Source organism: Hemicordylus capensis, chromosome 1, assembly GCF_027244095.1.
Source record: "Hemicordylus capensis ecotype Gifberg chromosome 1, rHemCap1.1.pri, whole genome shotgun sequence".
Classification (NCBI taxonomy): domain Eukaryota; kingdom Metazoa; phylum Chordata; class Lepidosauria; order Squamata; family Cordylidae; genus Hemicordylus; species Hemicordylus capensis.
In genome coordinates this window covers 249819416-249836939 of record NC_069657.1, presented here as the reverse complement: position 1 = coordinate 249836939, position 17524 = coordinate 249819416, and the positions used below count along the sequence as shown (strand labels likewise).

The 17524-nt window shown below is 47.2% G+C and overlaps 1 protein-coding gene and 1 long non-coding RNA gene across 6 annotated transcripts in view; one reads left to right on the top strand and one right to left on the bottom strand.

The window, feature by feature from the left end:
* LOC128339827 (serotriflin-like) overlaps positions 1 to 17524 on the bottom strand; it is an 83445-nt gene that overhangs the window by 1467 nt on the left and 64454 nt on the right. For all 5 annotated transcript variants that reach the window (XM_053284285.1, XM_053284289.1, XM_053284286.1 and 2 more), the window contains 3 exons: positions 15986 to 16131; positions 11624 to 11718; positions 3182 to 3270 (listed from right to left, as the gene is read on the bottom strand). In XM_053284285.1, the coding sequence (XP_053140260.1) occupies positions 3182 to 3270; positions 11624 to 11718; positions 15986 to 16131 (330 nt within the window). The remainder of the gene's footprint in view (positions 1 to 3181; positions 3271 to 11623; positions 11719 to 15985; positions 16132 to 17524) is intronic.
* LOC128339833 (uncharacterized) overlaps positions 1 to 17524 on the top strand; it is a 55221-nt gene that overhangs the window by 6093 nt on the left and 31604 nt on the right. The window contains exon 2 of the long non-coding RNA XR_008313246.1: positions 16379 to 16591. This is a non-coding gene — a long non-coding RNA (uncharacterized LOC128339833). The remainder of the gene's footprint in view (positions 1 to 16378; positions 16592 to 17524) is intronic.

The following is a 17524-nucleotide window of genomic DNA, read 5'->3' as shown; positions in this document are numbered from 1 at the left end:
TGCCAAGTGTTTTACAAATCCTTTCATTTGTAAGAGAAAGATGCTTCTCATTTGTAAAATATCATACAGTCATTATTTCATTCAGTCTAGCAGCAAGCATGTGAAGCAAGCCAATAATCTTCCCGTTATGGAGTTTGATTGCACTTCCCAATTGTCATATGATTTGTATTGTCCCCACCCCCATCTAAATGCCTCTCCTCACTGATAAATATTTCCATTCCGGTGGTAAACTAATACTCCCCTTTACCATGACTCCTCCCCCCCACCCCCACCCCCACCCCCACCCCCACCCCCGATTTTGCACACCTCTGGCTGTTTTGCAAGCTCATGGAAACACTACCAGATATTCTGATTTTGAATACACCCAGTAAAGTTAATGGTGTTTTAGATCAATATTTGTTGTTGTTGTTGTTGTTGTTTTGTTTTGTTTTAGAGAGAACATATCTGGATTTCAGTGGGAGGTGGTGATGCAGATTAGAAGTATGTTCATAGAGCTGTCATCAGCTCCACACTGTCTGAGAATGCATGTTGTTGAGGTGTGCTCATATTTTGGGCAGGATCCCACAGAAATGCCAACTGAATGGCCCTCTGCTAGCCCTGTAACCAGCCTCTCTTGTTTGGTGGGGTACCTACATTTCTAGGTAGGGAGTACCCCCCACCCCCAGTGCTGCCGATTCTCACCTACTCACCCCACCCCCACCCAAGGAAGTGAGAAGGAAGGGAAAAGCAGTTCCCCCATATACCCATCATACCTTCCATGAGGTAAGTTGAGATGAGATGGTTGCCTCAGACACAAGCATGAGGAGGGGCACAGTGGGCAGGAAGTGCCCCCTCCTATGGGAGCGCCCCTACTGCATCCTAGTGTCCCCATCCTTCCTTACCCCACTGGGGCATGCTGCTCATTGTCTCTTCCTTGGCCCAGTGGGGCATTTCTTTCCTCTCTTCCCATAGTCCACACGAGCTAGGAAGGCCCCCTGAGAGTGCTCACATGGGTCACCACTGCTACCTGGCCAGCATGGCCTGAGCATGCTGGAACGCACATCTGCTGAGGTGGGAGAGGCATCATCTTGTCCTTCCTCTTAGGCAGCAAAATGGCTTGAACCGCCCATGGACACCAGCAACAATGGAGGTTGCAGGATTGAAGAGGGACAGTTGCTCCCCCCCCCCTTGCTAAATATAAAGAGAATCACCACTGTGAAAGGTGTCTCTTTGCCCAATGGACCTTCCCCCTCACTCCTCTCCACCCAGAAAATACATTAATTTACATAATAGGTGATGTAAGGGCCAAATTAAGAAAAATGCATTGTGAAGGCCAGGAATTACATCATTGGAATATATTTTTTGTTTCTTAAGAAATGAGGACATCAAGGTGGACCAAGTCTCTCAGGTTCAGATTCCACCCCAATAACAAAGCTGTTTTTACTATAGCTCCTAATAGTTTCTGGAAGGACAGAGAGGAAATAAAGATCTTGTCCAATGTAAAGGAATAACTCAGCAATTGGAAACTAATGGTGGAAAGCAAATGGATTTTTTAAAAACAAAACAAAACAAAACTGGTTGCTGAATAGATTTTCCTGTCCAGAAACCCCTAAAGGGCATCATGCTGCTGTGTACACATTCAGGGGGAAATCAGAAATAATAGCTCAAGTGGTGCAACTCTAGGGTGCTTGATGCTCTGGCCTGAAGTACAAAAGGTGGTCAGCTGACTAACTGTAGTGTGTTCAGCAGTGTTTTAATCCCTTTAGGGCTCTGTTTTCATCCCTTGCCAACATTAAAAACCCCATATATTTTAGCCACCATGGTTGTTAGTATAGTGAATCCTTTAATAGACTAAGCAACTTAGGATATATATTTTTCCAGATCACTTTGTTACCTCTTTATTACATTTTTTTAAAAGTACCCACCCCTGCTCTGTCTAGTCATTATCATAATGATTTCAAAAGAAACAAACTTTTATTCACTTATTGCAGGCAGGCAAACATCCTTCTTTATTGCTGCCTGGGTAGAGAGCACGGCCAAAACGGAAAATGAAAAGCAGAGCAAAGGAAAGTCCAAAGGGTTGAGTTTAACTCTAGCCTGTACTGGGAATTTTTAATAGTAACTCTCCAGAGGTTATGTCACAGGATATTATTTTCAGGATCACTGGGGTAATAATAGGGCAATAGTGATAATGAAAAATCCACACTCTGCAATCTTACGTTAGCAGATTTTGGACTCCTGTTGTACCTTTGGAGCACCAGCACCACCTGCCACATTTCTAAATACAATTGTTCCCATTGGCATTGCTAAGACTAGGCACAAGTGTCATATGAACCCCAAATATTTGGCCAGGTGCCCCAAAACTCTTGTCTGCCTACTCTCTCGCCTAACTTTGGACAAAGCAGAAGGTGATAGTCAGGAGGAGTGCTCTGGGCTAGGATTACAAAATTGAGCCCAAGAGGTGGGAGGCTGTGGGCCCAGGCCCTGGATCTTTTAAGTGCCTAGTGGTGCCACTGATTGTTCCAGTTCTTAAAACAAACTCTCCTTCTTTACATGAGGGTTGTCATTGTTACGTATGTCACAAATTAAAAAACCTCCCCCACCCCCAAATCTGACATTAGATCTTACATTGGGTAAACAGTGCTCTAGGTGGGGTGGTGCCCCCACTGCCCCCACTATGTCTACAAGCCTGCCCTCCCCACTTCAAGCTGCTGTGATCATGAAGACCATAGTGCAGCTGTATGTCCACCTTGCATGTCCACCTTACACATATCATTAGCCACTCAGCGTGCGCTCTGGTGAGTTGTGAGAAGTCTTGCATGTTCCCAGAGACAACTGCATATATTAACTCTAGCAATTGGCTTTATGGACAGGTCTTGTTGCATCGGACTGCTTCATCTTGATGCTTTTCAAGGAACATCTAAAATGTGATCTGTGCTCATGACAAATAGATGTTTTCAGACTGTTATATGTATCATAGAGGTACATGCACCCAGCAGCCAGGACTGTCTGTAAGTCACCATTGCCTGCGCACATGGTGGTGAATGTATCTTTGCCACTGCATTGTGTGTGATTTTGGGGCCAAGTTCAGCTCTTTCTGCTAGATGGCCCTGATGTTCTGCCTATAAGGACAGGGCTATGATTTGCATATATGTAGATTAACTGGATAATTTCACAAAGCTCCCCCAATCTTCAAACTTACTGCATAATCCCTCGTCGCAAGCGTTCGGACAGTCCTCACATGGCTTTCCTTTTTTATAGGGGGTGTGGATCTTGCTTTGAATATTCCCTCTGGAATGTTAATTGAAAGTATATATAAGCAAATCAGCAGCATATGTATAGATCCTTGGATACATGACAAAAAAGGGTCAAGGGCTAACTATTGAGAGGTGGCCTTACAAAATGGCTCCATTTGCCCAATCTTCCACACTACTCTGAAAATACTGTGAGTTGAAGAACAACTCCCACGATCGGGCAGGATCCCATGAACTCCTCTCCGGGGGGGTGGGGGTGGGGCGGCTTCTTTAAGGGTAAACGGAGCCGGTGCTCCATGCCACCCAGCAGCCTCCGTGGCGGGGAATCACCTCCGCCACTCACCTGGCCGCTGGCGGGGGCTCGCCTCCGCGGAAGCCAGGTGAGTGGCGGAGGCGATTCCCCGCTGCGGGGGCTGCTGGGCGGCACGAAGCACCGGCTCCGTTTACCTTAAAGAAGCCACTCGCCGCCCCCCCCGGAGGAGAGTTCACGAGTCGCGCCTGCATTTGTGTCCATTTAGGGATGGGAAGGAAAGGGCGAAGAGGAGACCAGTTGGTGAGGAGAGGTTTCAGGCTCCAGCCAAGGGATGTTTGCTACTGGCCATGTGGTCTTTGGGGGTGTTACTGCTTGGGGATAGGTCATGGCCAATGTAGAACAAAAGGAAGATGCCTCATCTTGGCCCTCTTCTGATCTAAAAATGGAGGCAGCAGTTATGCCATGTTGTTGGGGAGCCTGGTGCAAAACCTAGCACTGGACTGACTATTCTATAGCATATTGGCCTTCCCAGCTCACTGGAGGATGGGGAGGGAAGTCATCATCATCACCTCCCCTCCCACCTTTAGAAGGTAGGAGGAAGAGGGAGCATGGCTGCAGCTGTTCCTCCCCCATTGGTTGATGGGGACTGAGGAAAATGGAGATGGGTTCACAGCTTAGCAGCAAAATATCTGCTTTGCATGTAGAAAGTCCCATTTTCAATCTCAGTTTCAATCCCTGGCAGAATCTCCAGGTAGGTCTGGGAAAGATTCCTGACAGAATCTAGTGATGTGCAAACAGGTTCGACGTCAAACCGGTTCGGTTCAACTGTTCAGGGTTGAACCGAACCATCCCCCATTTGGTCCAACCCCAGATCGAACCGCACCCCTCCGGCCGTTCGGGGGTTCATGATTTTTTTTAAAAAAGAACTTACCCCCTCCGTGGCACTTGACTTGCTCTAGGTGGTGATGAGGAGATCCATGGGGGTTCCCCCTCCCCCCACCAGCCTCCTTGCCTCCCAAACTGGCCCGTTCAGATGGCTCTTCAGCCTGTTCGGGCCTTCCCCTTTTGGTGCAGTGACCATTTTGGAGGCTGCTGCACCTATGCAATTGACCTCTGCATGGCCTGGCATGACCCAAGCCATGCAGAGGCCAATTGCGCAGGTGCAGCAGCCTCAAAAATGGCTGCCGCATCGGAGGGGGAAGGCCCGAACGGGCTGGTTTGGGAGGCAAGGAGGCCAGTGGGGGGAAGGGGAACCCCCGTGGATACCACCACCACCTAAAGCAAGTCCCCTGGAGGGGGTAAGTTCTTAAAAAAAAATTAAACAAATTCACAGACACCTCCAGCCCAAACCAAAATGGGGGGGGGGGTTCCGAGGGGGTGCCAGACCAAACTGACCCAGTCCAGTTTGGGTCTGGGTTGGACTCAAACCGAACCAGGCCAGCCGGTTCCATGCACACCCATACCTGAACCTTGGAGAGCCACTGCCAGTCAGTTTAAACAATACTGAGCTAGATGAACAAAGAGACATGGTATAAGGAGAAGAAGGAGCTACTGTTTTTTGGCCAAGACACTCATGTGGTAGCTGCTGTGACTTCTCATAAGGGACACTCCCTTTTTCTAATGCGGGTATTATGCAAAGACAGTGGTAGCACTGTTGACCAGTTCATGCTATTGCTGCTACTGAATACTGGAGGTTTTGGAGTTGTCTGGGTGGATGGGTAGGTTTCCAATGGGTGTGGGCTCTTGATTGGAGCCTGACTTGGACAATCCCTAATGCCACCCCTGAATGGAGGACCAATTCTTCTAGTTTCTCCTTGGGCATTTCTGTCCACCTTCTCCAATGGAAGAAGGTGCTTATTCTGTGCTTAGGGCTCACATGTCTCACTGTGGAGCATACATTGATGGCTGGTAAACAGGGCCAGGAAGGAATTTCTTATAAGAACATAAGAACAACCCTGCTGGATCAGGCACAAGGCCCATCCAGTCCAGCATCCTGTTTCACACAGTGGCCCACCAGATGCCTCTGGGGAGCCCACAGGCAAGAGGTATGTGCATGCTCTCTCGCCTGCTGTTGCTCCCCTGCAATTGGTATTGAAAGTCATAATGCCTATGAGGCTGGAAGTGGCCTACAGCCACCAGACTAGTAGCCATTGATAGACCTGTCCACCATGAATTTGCCTAAGCCCCTTTTAAAGCCATCCAAGCTGGTGGCCATCACCACATCCCATAGCAAAGAATTCCATAGATTAATTATGCGCTGTGTGAAAAGAATACTTTCTCTTGTCGGTCCTAACTTTCCTGACCTTCAGTTCCATGGGGTGACCCCTAATTCTTGTGTTGTGAGAGAGGGAGAAAAATTTCTCTTTGTCCACCCTCTCCACTTGATGCATAATTTTATAAACCTCATGTCTCCCCTTAGTCGCCTCTTTTCAAGATAAAGAGCCCCAGATGTAGCCTAGCCTCATAAGAAAGGTGCTGCAAGCCACCAATCATTTTGGTTACTCATTTCTGCACCTTTTCCAGTTCTACAATATCCTTCTTAAGATATGGTGACCAAAGCTGTACGCACTACTCTAGTCTTTTTCACAGCACTGAGTCAACACTTTCAATGAGCTGTCCATCATGACAGATCTCTCTCCTGGTCACTCACCGACAGCTGAGATCCCATTAGTGTATATGTGAAGTTGGGGTTTGTTTTGCCCCAGTGTGCATCACTTGGTTACACTGAACTGCGTTTGCCATTTTGTCGCCCACTCCCAGTTTGGAGAGATCATTTTGGAGCTCCTCACAATCTGTTGTAGATTCCACGACTCTAAATAGTTTAGTGTCATCTGTAAAATTGGCCACTTCGCTGCTCACCCCAACTTCTAGATCGTTTATGAGCAAGTTAAAGAGCTCTGGTCCTAGTACTGATCCCTGGGGGACCCCACTTCCTACCTCCCTCCATTGTGAAAACCATCCATTTATTCCTACTCTCTGTTTCCTGTCCTTCAACCAGTTACCAGTCCACACATGAACCTGTCCCCTTATTCCATGTCTGCTAAGTTTACTCAAGAGCCTTTGGTGGGGAACTTTATCAAAAGCTTTTTGGAAGTCCAAGTATACTATGTCAAAACTATCTTTATCCACATAGGAGAGGAGAGCTGGTCTTGTGGTAGCAAGCATGACTTGTCACCTTAGCTAAGCAGGGTCTGCCCTGGTTGCATATGAAAGGGAGACTAGAAGTGTGAGCACTGTAAGATATTCCCCTCAGGTGATGCAGCCGCTTTGGGAAGAGCACATGGTTTCAAGTTCTCTCCCTGGCTTCTTCAAGATACGGCTGAGAGATATTCCTGCCTGCAACCTTGGAGAAGCTGCTGCCAGTCTGTGAAGACAATACTGAGCTAGATAGACCAAAGGTCTGACTCAGTAAATGGCAACTTCCTGTGTTCTTGTGTTCCACATGCCCATGGACACTCTCAAAGAACTCCAAAAGATTAATGAGGCAAGACTTTCCCTTGCAGAAGCCATGCTGGTTCTCCTCCAGGAAGATTTTTCTTCTATTTGTTGAACCATTTTGTCCAGTATGCTTTCCATTAATTTACCTGGCACCAAAGTTAAGCTGACCAGCCTGTAATTTCCTGGATCCCTTTTTGAAAATTGGAGTCACTCACATTGGCTGCTTTCCAGTCCTCTGGTACAGAGCCTGATTGTAGGGACAAGTTACATATTTTTGCTAGGAGATCGGCAATTTCACAACTGAGTTCCTTCAGAACTCTTGGGTGGATGCCGTCTGGCCCTGGCGATTTGTTAATTTTTAGTTTTTCAAGACAGTTAAGAACATCTTCCCTTGTTACCTCAAATTGGCCCAGTTCTTCAGCTGCTAAACCTGAAAAACCCAATTCTGGAGAGTATATGGTCAGTTGCCATGAAGACTGATACAAAGAACTCATTCAGCTTCTCTGCAATCTCCTTATCCTCCTTAATAATCCCTTTCACACCCTCATCATCTAAGGGGCCAATAGCCTCCCCGGCAGGTTTTCTACTTCTGATATATTCAAATAAGTCTGTGTTATTCCCCTTGACACTTCTCGCAATATGCTCTTCAAATTCTCTCTTTGCATCCCTTATTGTCTCCTTGCATTTATTTTGCCAGAATTTATGTTCCTTCCTGTTTTCTTCATTTGGGCAGGACTTCCATTTTCTGAAGGAGGTCTTCTTCTCTTTATTAGCTTCCCTGACTCTACTTGTTAGCCATGCTGGTGTCCTCCTGAACTTGGTGGTACCTTTCCTCCTTCTTGGTATACATTCCAACTGTGCTTCTAGTATTGTGGTTTTAAGTAAGTTCCATGCCTTCTTGAGTGATTTAACCCTCCTGACTTTCCCTTTCAACTTCCTTCTTACAAGTCCCTTCATTTTTGATAAATTTCCCCTTCTGAAGTCCAACACATCTGTGTTGGACTTCCTTGATAATTCTCCATTTGCATATATGCTGAATTGGATCATGCAATGGTCCCTGCTACCCTGGTTCTGCAACTCTGACATCTTGACACCAGGTCCTGGGCACCACTCAGGATTGAATCCAAGGTCGCCATCTCTCTGGTTGGTTCCACCACTAATTGTTCTAAAGCATAGTCATTTAACAAGTCTAGAAATTTGGTCTCTCTTTCATTACCTGAATGTGAACTTACCCAGTCTATGTGTGAGTAATTGGACTCACCCATTATTACTGCTCTGTCTCTCTTTGACACCTCTTTTATTTGTTTCTCTAACTCCAGGTCACTCTCAGCAGTTTGATCCGGAGGGTGATAGCACATCCCTCGTAACACGTTTCCTTTCAGTCTCTTAATGTTACCCATAATGTTTCTGTGGAGGACTCTGGTCCACCTAGGTTTCCTAGCTTATTGGAATCTATCCCTTCTTTGATATACAGTGTCACTTCTCCCCCAATCCTCCCCTCCCTGTCCCTTCTATAGAGTTTATATTCAGGAATAACCATGTCCCACTGGTTCTCACCGTCCCACCAGGTTTCTGTTACACCCACTATTTCTATGTTTTAATTAGTAACCAAGTACTCCAGCTCACCCATCTTGTCTCAGAGGCTTTCAGCATTGGTATATAGACACCTATATGCTGAATCCCTCACCTCACCTGGTGTTGGCGTGTGCTATCCTCCTTACCATCATTTGACCTATTTGGCAAGCTGCCATGTGTTTCCTTCTGCTTAACACCTGGTTCTACTCTGTCCCCTTCTGGTTTATCTGGTTTATCCGAAACAGGTTCACTCTCACACCTTAGGGGATTTTTCTGGCTGAACCAGATACCACCCAGTTCCTGCTGGCAATCCCCCAGGTGCCATTTTAAAAGCTCCTCTGCGACCTTTTTGATTTTAAGTGCCAGCAGTCTGGTTCCATCTTGGTTCAAGTGGAGTCCGTCCCTTTTGTACAGGCTTTGCTTCCCCCCAAATGTATCCCAGTGCCTAATGAATTTAAACCCCTCCTCACCTCCTCCTGTCTCGCTGTCCCTGTGCATGGAACAGGTAGCACTTCAGAGAACGCTACCCTGGGGTACCTGGACGTCAGTATGCTCTCTAACAGCCTAAATTTGGCTTCCAGAACCTCCCAACTGCATTTGCGAACATCATTGGTGCCAAAGTGCACCATGGCAGCCGACTCCTCCCCTGCACTGCCTAACAGTCTACCTAGACATAGTGTGACATCTGCAACCTTCACACCAGTCAGGCAAGTAACCATGCAGCCTACACGCGGTCTCTCTATGCCCCTAATGATCTAATCACCCACTACTAGGAGGCCCCCAACCCCTGGAGGAGTATTCCCTGTGTGAGAGGATATGGGCACATCACCCAAGGAAGGGGTCCCTGATAAGGGAGTGTTTCCCTCTTCCGCAGACTGATGTCCTCCTTCCCTGAGACCCTCATTCTCCATGACAGTAGAAGTGTTGTCAGCCTGGGAGTGGGATGTCTCTATCACAGCCCTGAGGGTTTCATCCTTACACCTCTCGGCCTCCCTGAGTTTCTCCAGGCTCAAGGGAGGCTTCCTTGGCCTCAAGGGAATGAACATGTTCCCTGAAAGCCAAGAGCTGTTTGAACTGAGCACACACCCACAACTTTTGCTCCTCAGGCAGATAGTCATACATGCGACTTGTATACATACATATATACATACATACATACATCCTTGCTGGGTCACTGGGTTGGTTTTGTCTTAAGAGGGTTTTATCTTCCTTGTACTAAATCTTCTGAGGGTTTTCCACTTCAGTGTTGGTTCTTCTTAAGTTCCCAGGGGTATATGTTTGGAACACTTGTTTGGAACCCTCCACAAAGTCCCTTTGAGGAGCCTCTTGATATGCCAGATCCTATGATAGATTGCAAGGATTGTATGTTGCTCCAAGCAGAAAGAACTTGGTGCTTGCTCAGTTTGTTGGCTCAGTTTGATCCCTGGTAGTGCCATAGAGAAGAGCAACCCTAGTATTGTAGGGCAGTGCCTATATTTTACCAGCGGAAGCAAGGTGAATATAGTGGGACCATCAACATTTAATTTGAACTTGGATTTTGCTCTGAACATGGATAGGCGGAAGATTATTTTCCAGAAGCATTTTCTGCTTCAGTCACGATCTTGATGAGGTCATGGATTTATCAGTGGCGATTCTGCTTTTGCAGTGGTGGTCTTGAGTAGCCTGAACTGCCCAATGTGCCAGCACATTCGCTCATATGAATCACCATAGGGAAAGGGCACCCACAACCATAGATGCACTGCTACATCAGGAGTTAACTTCCTCCACATAGCTACCTCCTTGGGGTTTTCTCTGAGGATTTCTGAGCATCTGAACTGCTTCTTTACCAGCAACCTGTGCAGGTATTTGGAAGATCCATGACTGGATCTCCTGACTTCTTTTCTTTTCTTTTCTTTTCTTTTCTTTTTTAGCTTTACTTCTGAGTTGCCAGTAAGGAAGGGTGGCTAATTTGACTGGAGAAGTAACATTGGAGAGATACCTGCGATTTCCCCCTAACAGATCTAATGGAAGTTTTGGTCACGGAAAGAATTAAATGCTCCCTCTCCCGGCACCACTTTCTCAGTTAAATTAGCAGATCCCTGCATCTGCTTTGAGGGAAAGAAAAAGTGGTTGGAAGATCCAAATAGGGATCTTGCGTGCACCAGGTGTATAGTTTGGAAGTTGCTCACATCATGCATTAGATGGGGCTATATGTGCACTGCAAGCCACCCACCTGGGGGTACTGAGTGGGTGGGAAAGAGACATGCAGCCAGCCCTGCTCATGTGGTTGCATAATTCACATGCAGCCTTCAGTTGCTGGGGTCACATGCCATGGAGAAATGGCTCGGAAACAGATGCTGCTGCATGTGAACAGGTGGGGGCTGGGAGTCTGTTCACTCCCACAAGCAGCAGAAAAACATGTTGGTAGTCCTCAATGCAACAAACTGTTATAGATTAAGAGTGCATATGAACATCTGTGGATTTTTAAAAAACCTTTATGTTATTACATTCATTATGGCCTTCTTTCCATAATGAAACTCAGGACAACGTTCATGGGGTTTCCAGGTGGTCACCCCTCCAGGCACTGCACAGACCTGCACCTGCTTAGCTTCAACAAAGTGCTCTCAGACTATGCTTACTTTTTAAAAAATCTCTCTTTCTGGTCTGCCTTTCAAAAATGGAATGGAAATAGAGTTGGCAGTGTGTGATGTCTGGTGCTGGTGAGGCCTGAATGGGCAGTGTCAGGGGGGCAGAACATGGTGGTTGATGGGCAGAGCCTAGAGAAATCAGGGGCTGGGGGCTGGGGCAAGGCCAGGGCAACATTTGACCTGAAGGGGGCAAAGCTGGGTAGAATCTGGTGGGCTGGCTGGCAATCTCCTTTGTTTACATTAAAAAAAACCCCACACATTTATATTATGCTCTTCCTCCAAGGAGCCCAGAGCGGTGTACATAGTTCAGTTTCTCCTCACAACAACCCTGTGTAGTAGGTTAGGCTGAGAGTTCAGTGTCTGGCCCAGAGTTACCCAGCAAGTATCATGGCTGAATGGGGATTTGAACTCGGGTCTCCCCAGTCCTAGTCCAGCACTCTCACCACTATACAACGCTGGCTGCAGCAACAACCAATAAGCAGTAAATTAATACATACGCAGGGCTGTACTGGCAAACATAATAGTACTTGTATTTTGCGTTAGGACAGTAGGCACAACCACATCCTAGTTCGTTAGATCGATACCACACCACCTGCAAAAAGAGCAAGGAATATGAATGTGATCAAACAGTAAAGGGGGAGTGCATGCCAGAGAGGCCATTATGGCGTATTAGGTGGCAGGGCCTTTTCCACAGCATTGCTTGCTTGCGGAGGCAATGTGCTTTATTTCTTTTGTGTTGTGTTGCCTATGGTCCCTCATACCCATTCTTAAAGTTGCAGAGAGCTCACATTTTCCTCATGCTCAGACTGCATTATGTTGTTAATCATGTCATTTGGTCCTACATGTTATTATTTATTGATTCTATTTAACACATTTTCATACCGCCCCATACATAAGTCCCTGGGCAGTTCACAATCTAAAAACACAACGATTAAAACATTAACATAATAAACAACAATTTAAAATACAGACAATACTCTAAAATTTAAAACTTAAAAAATATAAACTAAAGCCTGCCTAAACAGGTATATAAAGACCCTTCTTTAAATTATCCAGAGAAGAGGAGGCTCCAATTTTGTTAGGAAGTGCATTCCAAAGACCCAGGTTTTGAGTGGCCACCAACCCACCCAGTGGCAAATACAACTGGATCTCCCCTGATGATCTTAATAGGCAGCAGGGTTCATGAAGAAGAAAGTTTTATCTTCAGTATCTTGGAACCAAGCCAGCCAGGGCTTTGTAGGTAACAACCAGCACTTTGTATTTCTCCGGGAAACCTACTGGCAGCCAGTGTAATTCTTTTGAAATGGTGTAATATGATCTCCTTGGGTAACCCCAGAGACCAACCTGGCTGCTGCATCCTGTACCAACTGCAGTTTCTGGACGATATGCAAAGGCAGCCCTGTGTAAAGCACATTGCAGTAGTCAAGTCTGGATGTCAGCAGCATATGCACCATTGTTTCAAGGGGGTTTATCTCCAGAAATGGATGTAGCTGGATGTAGTATGAGCCAATTTACATTTTAGAAATGTAAAGGTAGCACCCAGAGGCCTAGCCATGCTTGAGGCAGTGCTGGGGCAAGATCAGGGGATGGGCTTCCCTGGCTTGCCCTCTGCCTTTGTGGCCTGCCAGCCTGCTGTTGCTGGCCTGCCTTTGCCAGGCTGCATCTACCTGTTGGCACTCGGCAACTCCGACTCTGCACCATCCGGACATAGCCTGACGATATTACCAAGCTGCACTGTCCCCTTAAAGGGGCCCCCTGTTCTTGATGGGATCGGGGCAGCTCCAAGATGTTGGACAGAGTGCAGGGTGGGGGGTGGGGCAGGAGGAGGCAGCTGGCAGGAGGAGGCAGCTGGCAACCCCTGGAGACACACAGCCCTGGGCAATTTCATGAGGCCCCAGTCTAGATTGTGACGACAGTGCAGATGAAGGCAGGATTTGACCCTCTGGCCCTGCCCTATTACCATTCTGAATCGGGTGCTCCAGGGCTGCTATTTTACATTAAACACACATCCTTACACACACCCCACACAAGGTTAAAGGACTCTGATTAAGGCCAAGTCTAGCTTGGGGTCATAGAATCTATACTATATGTAAAGCCTTCCAATATACTTCTAAGGGACAGTTCAGATATTCTTTCCTCTAGAGACAGATGCTTTAGCCCTATCTGGACATTCAGATCCAAAACATCTGAACACTAGGGGTGTGCATTTTGGAATTTTCTTGTTTCGATTTGTATCCAAATCGAAACACCCCCGTTTTGTTTTGTACCCAAATTTTCTGAATCTGAATCAGCCCTGTTTTGTTTTGTAGCCAAATTTTCTGAATCCGAATCCGAATCGATTTGGATTTTTAAAAAGGGTCCCAGGGCAAAAAGAGTGGGTGGTGGTGGTAGTGTCCAATGGGTGGAAGCTACCACCCAAATTTCAAAGGAATTAGGCAAAGGGCTGATTTTTTGGTGAATTTTTAAAGTTCACACATCTTTAAGAATTTTCCCATAGGGAATAATGGGGGTTCCAGCAAATGTATCGCTTCAAATCAAGGGGAAAGGGATGACCCAGAGTGGAGTGTGGTGGGTGGTAGTGCCCAATGGGGGCAAGGAAACTTGCAAAATTATCTCAAAAGAATTAGGAACATAGGAAACTGCCATATACTGAGTCAGACCATTGGTCTATCTAGCTCAGTATTGTCGTCACATACTGGCAGCGGCTTCTCCAAGGTTGCAGGCAGGAATCTCTCTCAGCCCTATCTTGGAGAAGCCAGGGAGGGAACTTGAAAACTTCTGCTCTTCCCAGAGTGGCTTCATCCCCTGAGGGGAATATCTTGCAGTACTCACACTTCTAGTCTCCCATTCATATGCAACCAGGGCAGATCCTGCTTAGCTATGGAGACAAGTCATGCTCAGCCACAAAACCAGTTCTTCTCTCCATTGGGCAAAGGTCTGATCTTCTGTGAATTGTCGAAGTTTATGTGTCTTAAGATTTCTCCCATAGGGAATAATGGAGGTTTCAGCAGCCCCATAATTCCACTTGGGGGGCACTGGGGTTTCCCAGAGCGAGGGGTTGTGTAGTGCACATAGGGTGCCAACCACCTCCATACCCACAAGCCCTTGGGGTACTGGGTTTTGTGTTTCTGAGGTGTTCATTGTAGATTCTTTGGTAGCATATGAGATTTTCAGTGAAAAACAAGAATCCACTTTCATATGCTACCAGAGAATCTACACTCAGAACACCACAGAAACAACAGAACCCAGAACCCCATGGGTTAGCAACCCTTCCCCTGGCCAATGTGGGGTCAGGAAAGAGTGGGAAGAAGCAAAAGAGCCAATGGGGAACAAGGAGGGAATTGTCAGCAGGTCAGCCCATGATTTAGGTCACCAATCAGAAGGCTGGAAGGGTGGGAGATTCAAAGAGATGTCAAACACAAAATGGAGACTGACTCAGAGATCACTACAAAATGGAGGTCCGAAACAACAAAACGTTTTGTAGCCAAAACAGGGACGTTTTGTTTTGTATACAAAACTTTTGGATCTGGAAAATGGGTGTTTTGTTTTGTCTACAAAACACCCAGAACAGGCTGTTTTGGGTACAAAACGTTTTGTATCCAAAAAGTTTCGCACATCCCTACTGAACACCGAAGCACCAAAGTGGGTCGGACATCCCGCCCTGGGGCATCACTCGCAGTCACATTTGGGGCGGATTAACCCTTTTGCTGCCCATAGGCAAAAAGGCTTTTGCAGCCCCTTAAAAAAAAAAAAAAAGCCACCAGTAGCTGTGGGGAGGGGAGGGCAAGAGAAGCGTCCCCTCTATTTACTTTATTTTTTTAAATAAGCTGCGGCAGCGTAGCCTGCCCATTTCCGGCAAAGGGAAAAGCCGGAAATGGGCTACAGATAGCAGAATCCATTTACAGTCACTTGGGAGGAGGGGAGGGGCTTGCCACTGCCCGGTCGCACAGCGGGCTTTCACAGGTTAAAAATGGGGCACTCTCCCCCCCTCTTCCCCCCCCCCCGCAGCCAGCCACCACCATGCCCATCCTGCCACTGTCAGCGGTGATCTTACTTTAGGGGCAAAAGGGGAAACTTTCTCCTGTTGCAGTGGAATTGGAAGGTTCACCTCTCTCTTCCTTTCCCAGCCGAGCTGTGTGCGTCAGGACGGACAGATGGACAAGGGGTCCAAGTGAGTGTCCATGCCTCTGCCCCCCTCCGCCCCAACCACTCATCCATCAAGGCAGCCCCCAGCTAGCATCTCGCTCCGTGGGCACCCCCAGCCAGGTCCTCGTAGGGGCGCTGTCGAGCCTCGCTGGTCTGAAGCAGTGCCCCTGTGACTGCCGGCCTGCCTGCCTGCATCTGCTGGGACCACAGGAGAAGGGCTGCTGGCCAGAGCACAGCACCCAAAGTTCGCCTCTTGTGCCAGTTGCAGCTGCAGGCTGCTTCATCGCATCCCCCCGCCCGCCACAGTAATAAATAAAAGCCAAAATGGAGAGGTGGGGGATAATGCTGGCAAGCCTAGGTTCCCCATTTAGCTCACATCCCTTCACCAGACAACATCAAATGAGTCTAAAATATTTGTCTTTTGTCAAATTTTGAGGTAAAAATTCAAATTTCAGACTTTGAAATTTCTTGATGTTTTGAAGATTCATCAACCACTTTGCTTGACCCAGTAGTCTCATGAGAACTAATTCATGAGTCGGCATATTCCCCGCCTGCCTCATTTCCTCCTTTTATTTATTCCACTGTAATAATTGATTTCTGCTTGGTAATTTGATCTTTCAGGATAGTGATGTTTCAAACACTTGCAAAACAGTTAGCTGATTTTGTCAATAAAATAGACAACTTTTGACAAACTGGGGCCATTGCTTTTGTACCTGAGTATAATGGCCAATGACTGCATTTGCGGAGTTTGCTCCATGGCCATAAACAAAGTTTGTAGCTTCATCATACCAAGCCTGAATTGCAGTAGACCATGAGTTAGGTGCACTTGACATGTAAAGATTTTCACCCCAGTTTACTTCTGCAAGTGGAAAAAGAATTATTCAGAAAAACTTGACATGGCTAGTTCTGCAGCTAACTGGAAGAGTAGCATTAACTCTTCCTGGTAGGAACCTATCCCCCCCCCTCCCCACCCCAGAATGCCCCAATCCATAATTATTTTACCCCCCAATACAAGGATATAATCTGAAAACAAAGCTATAGATTTCAACTTCCTTTTGGTACTACATTTGTGTTTGTATTTGTGTGTGTTTTGTTTTTTGCTTTAGGTATGGTGAATGCACAGCCCTTTCAGGCATGCAGGTCAAAATAAACCGGGGGACAGTAGCTGCCCATTGTATCACAATGCACTTCGAGGTATCAGAACAAATAACCTATGGAAAAACTAAATGAGTGCCGCAGCATTAAAATCTGCATAAAGGTTGACATTCGAATCCATGTTTTATACCACTTCAACTGTCTGGCTTCCTTCAAATAATCTGGTGAGTCTAATTGGGAGACGTGCTGAAAACTCTTTGTTAGAGATCCTCATAGAGCTACAGTTTCATGAAACCACTTTCAGTCTGTGCAGCTTCTATATATTAAGTTAGATTGATCCATCTTGCTCAGTGATGAGGCTGTTCTCACGAGCAGCCAAGACTGGGCTATGGCAGATAACCCCAGGAGCTGCTTGTAGGGATGTGGCCTGGGTCACGCAGAGGCCAATTGTGCAGGCATGGTGGCCTCCAAAATGGCCGCTGCGCCAGAGGAGGAAGGCCTGAAGGGGCCGAAGAGCCGGCCGAACGGCCAGTGGCAGCGTAAAGGGAGGCTGGCGGGGGAAGGGGAATGTTCACAGCCCCCCCCCCACCTCCAACAACTTCCCTGAAGGGGGTAAGTAAATTTTAAATTTGGTTTTAAATGTTCACAACCCCCCTGCCCAGACCAAACCGGTTCAAGTCCAGTCTCGAACTGGACCAGCTGGTTCTGTGCACACCCCTAGCTGCTTGGCTCCTGGCAGCATCAAGGCGGCAAACCCAGCTAGGGAGCCCGCTGGTTAGCCGAGATTAAGGGTGCAAATGCATCCTTAGCCTGGGCTAACTTCTTATGTGTCAGCACTGGCTGCTCTCATCTGGTGCCAACATAGGAGTGGGCTCCTGGCTGTAGCTGGGTTGGGGGATCCCCACTATGCACCATGTACTTGCACAGTGCATTGTGGGATTCCCAGGGGCCAGGATGATGTGTCCTGGCCCTCAAATCTCTGCACTGCCTGGGGCAGCAGCGGCTCATCTGGGTGTGTGATCTGTGCGCCCAGCAACTCTTCTGGATCGTCTGTGGAGAAGGTCAGTTGTTGCAGCCTTCCCCGCTGCCCGCCCTCAAGCCCGTTCACGGGATCGTGAGAAAGGGCTTGTCATCTATTTGACTGACAGTAGCACTCC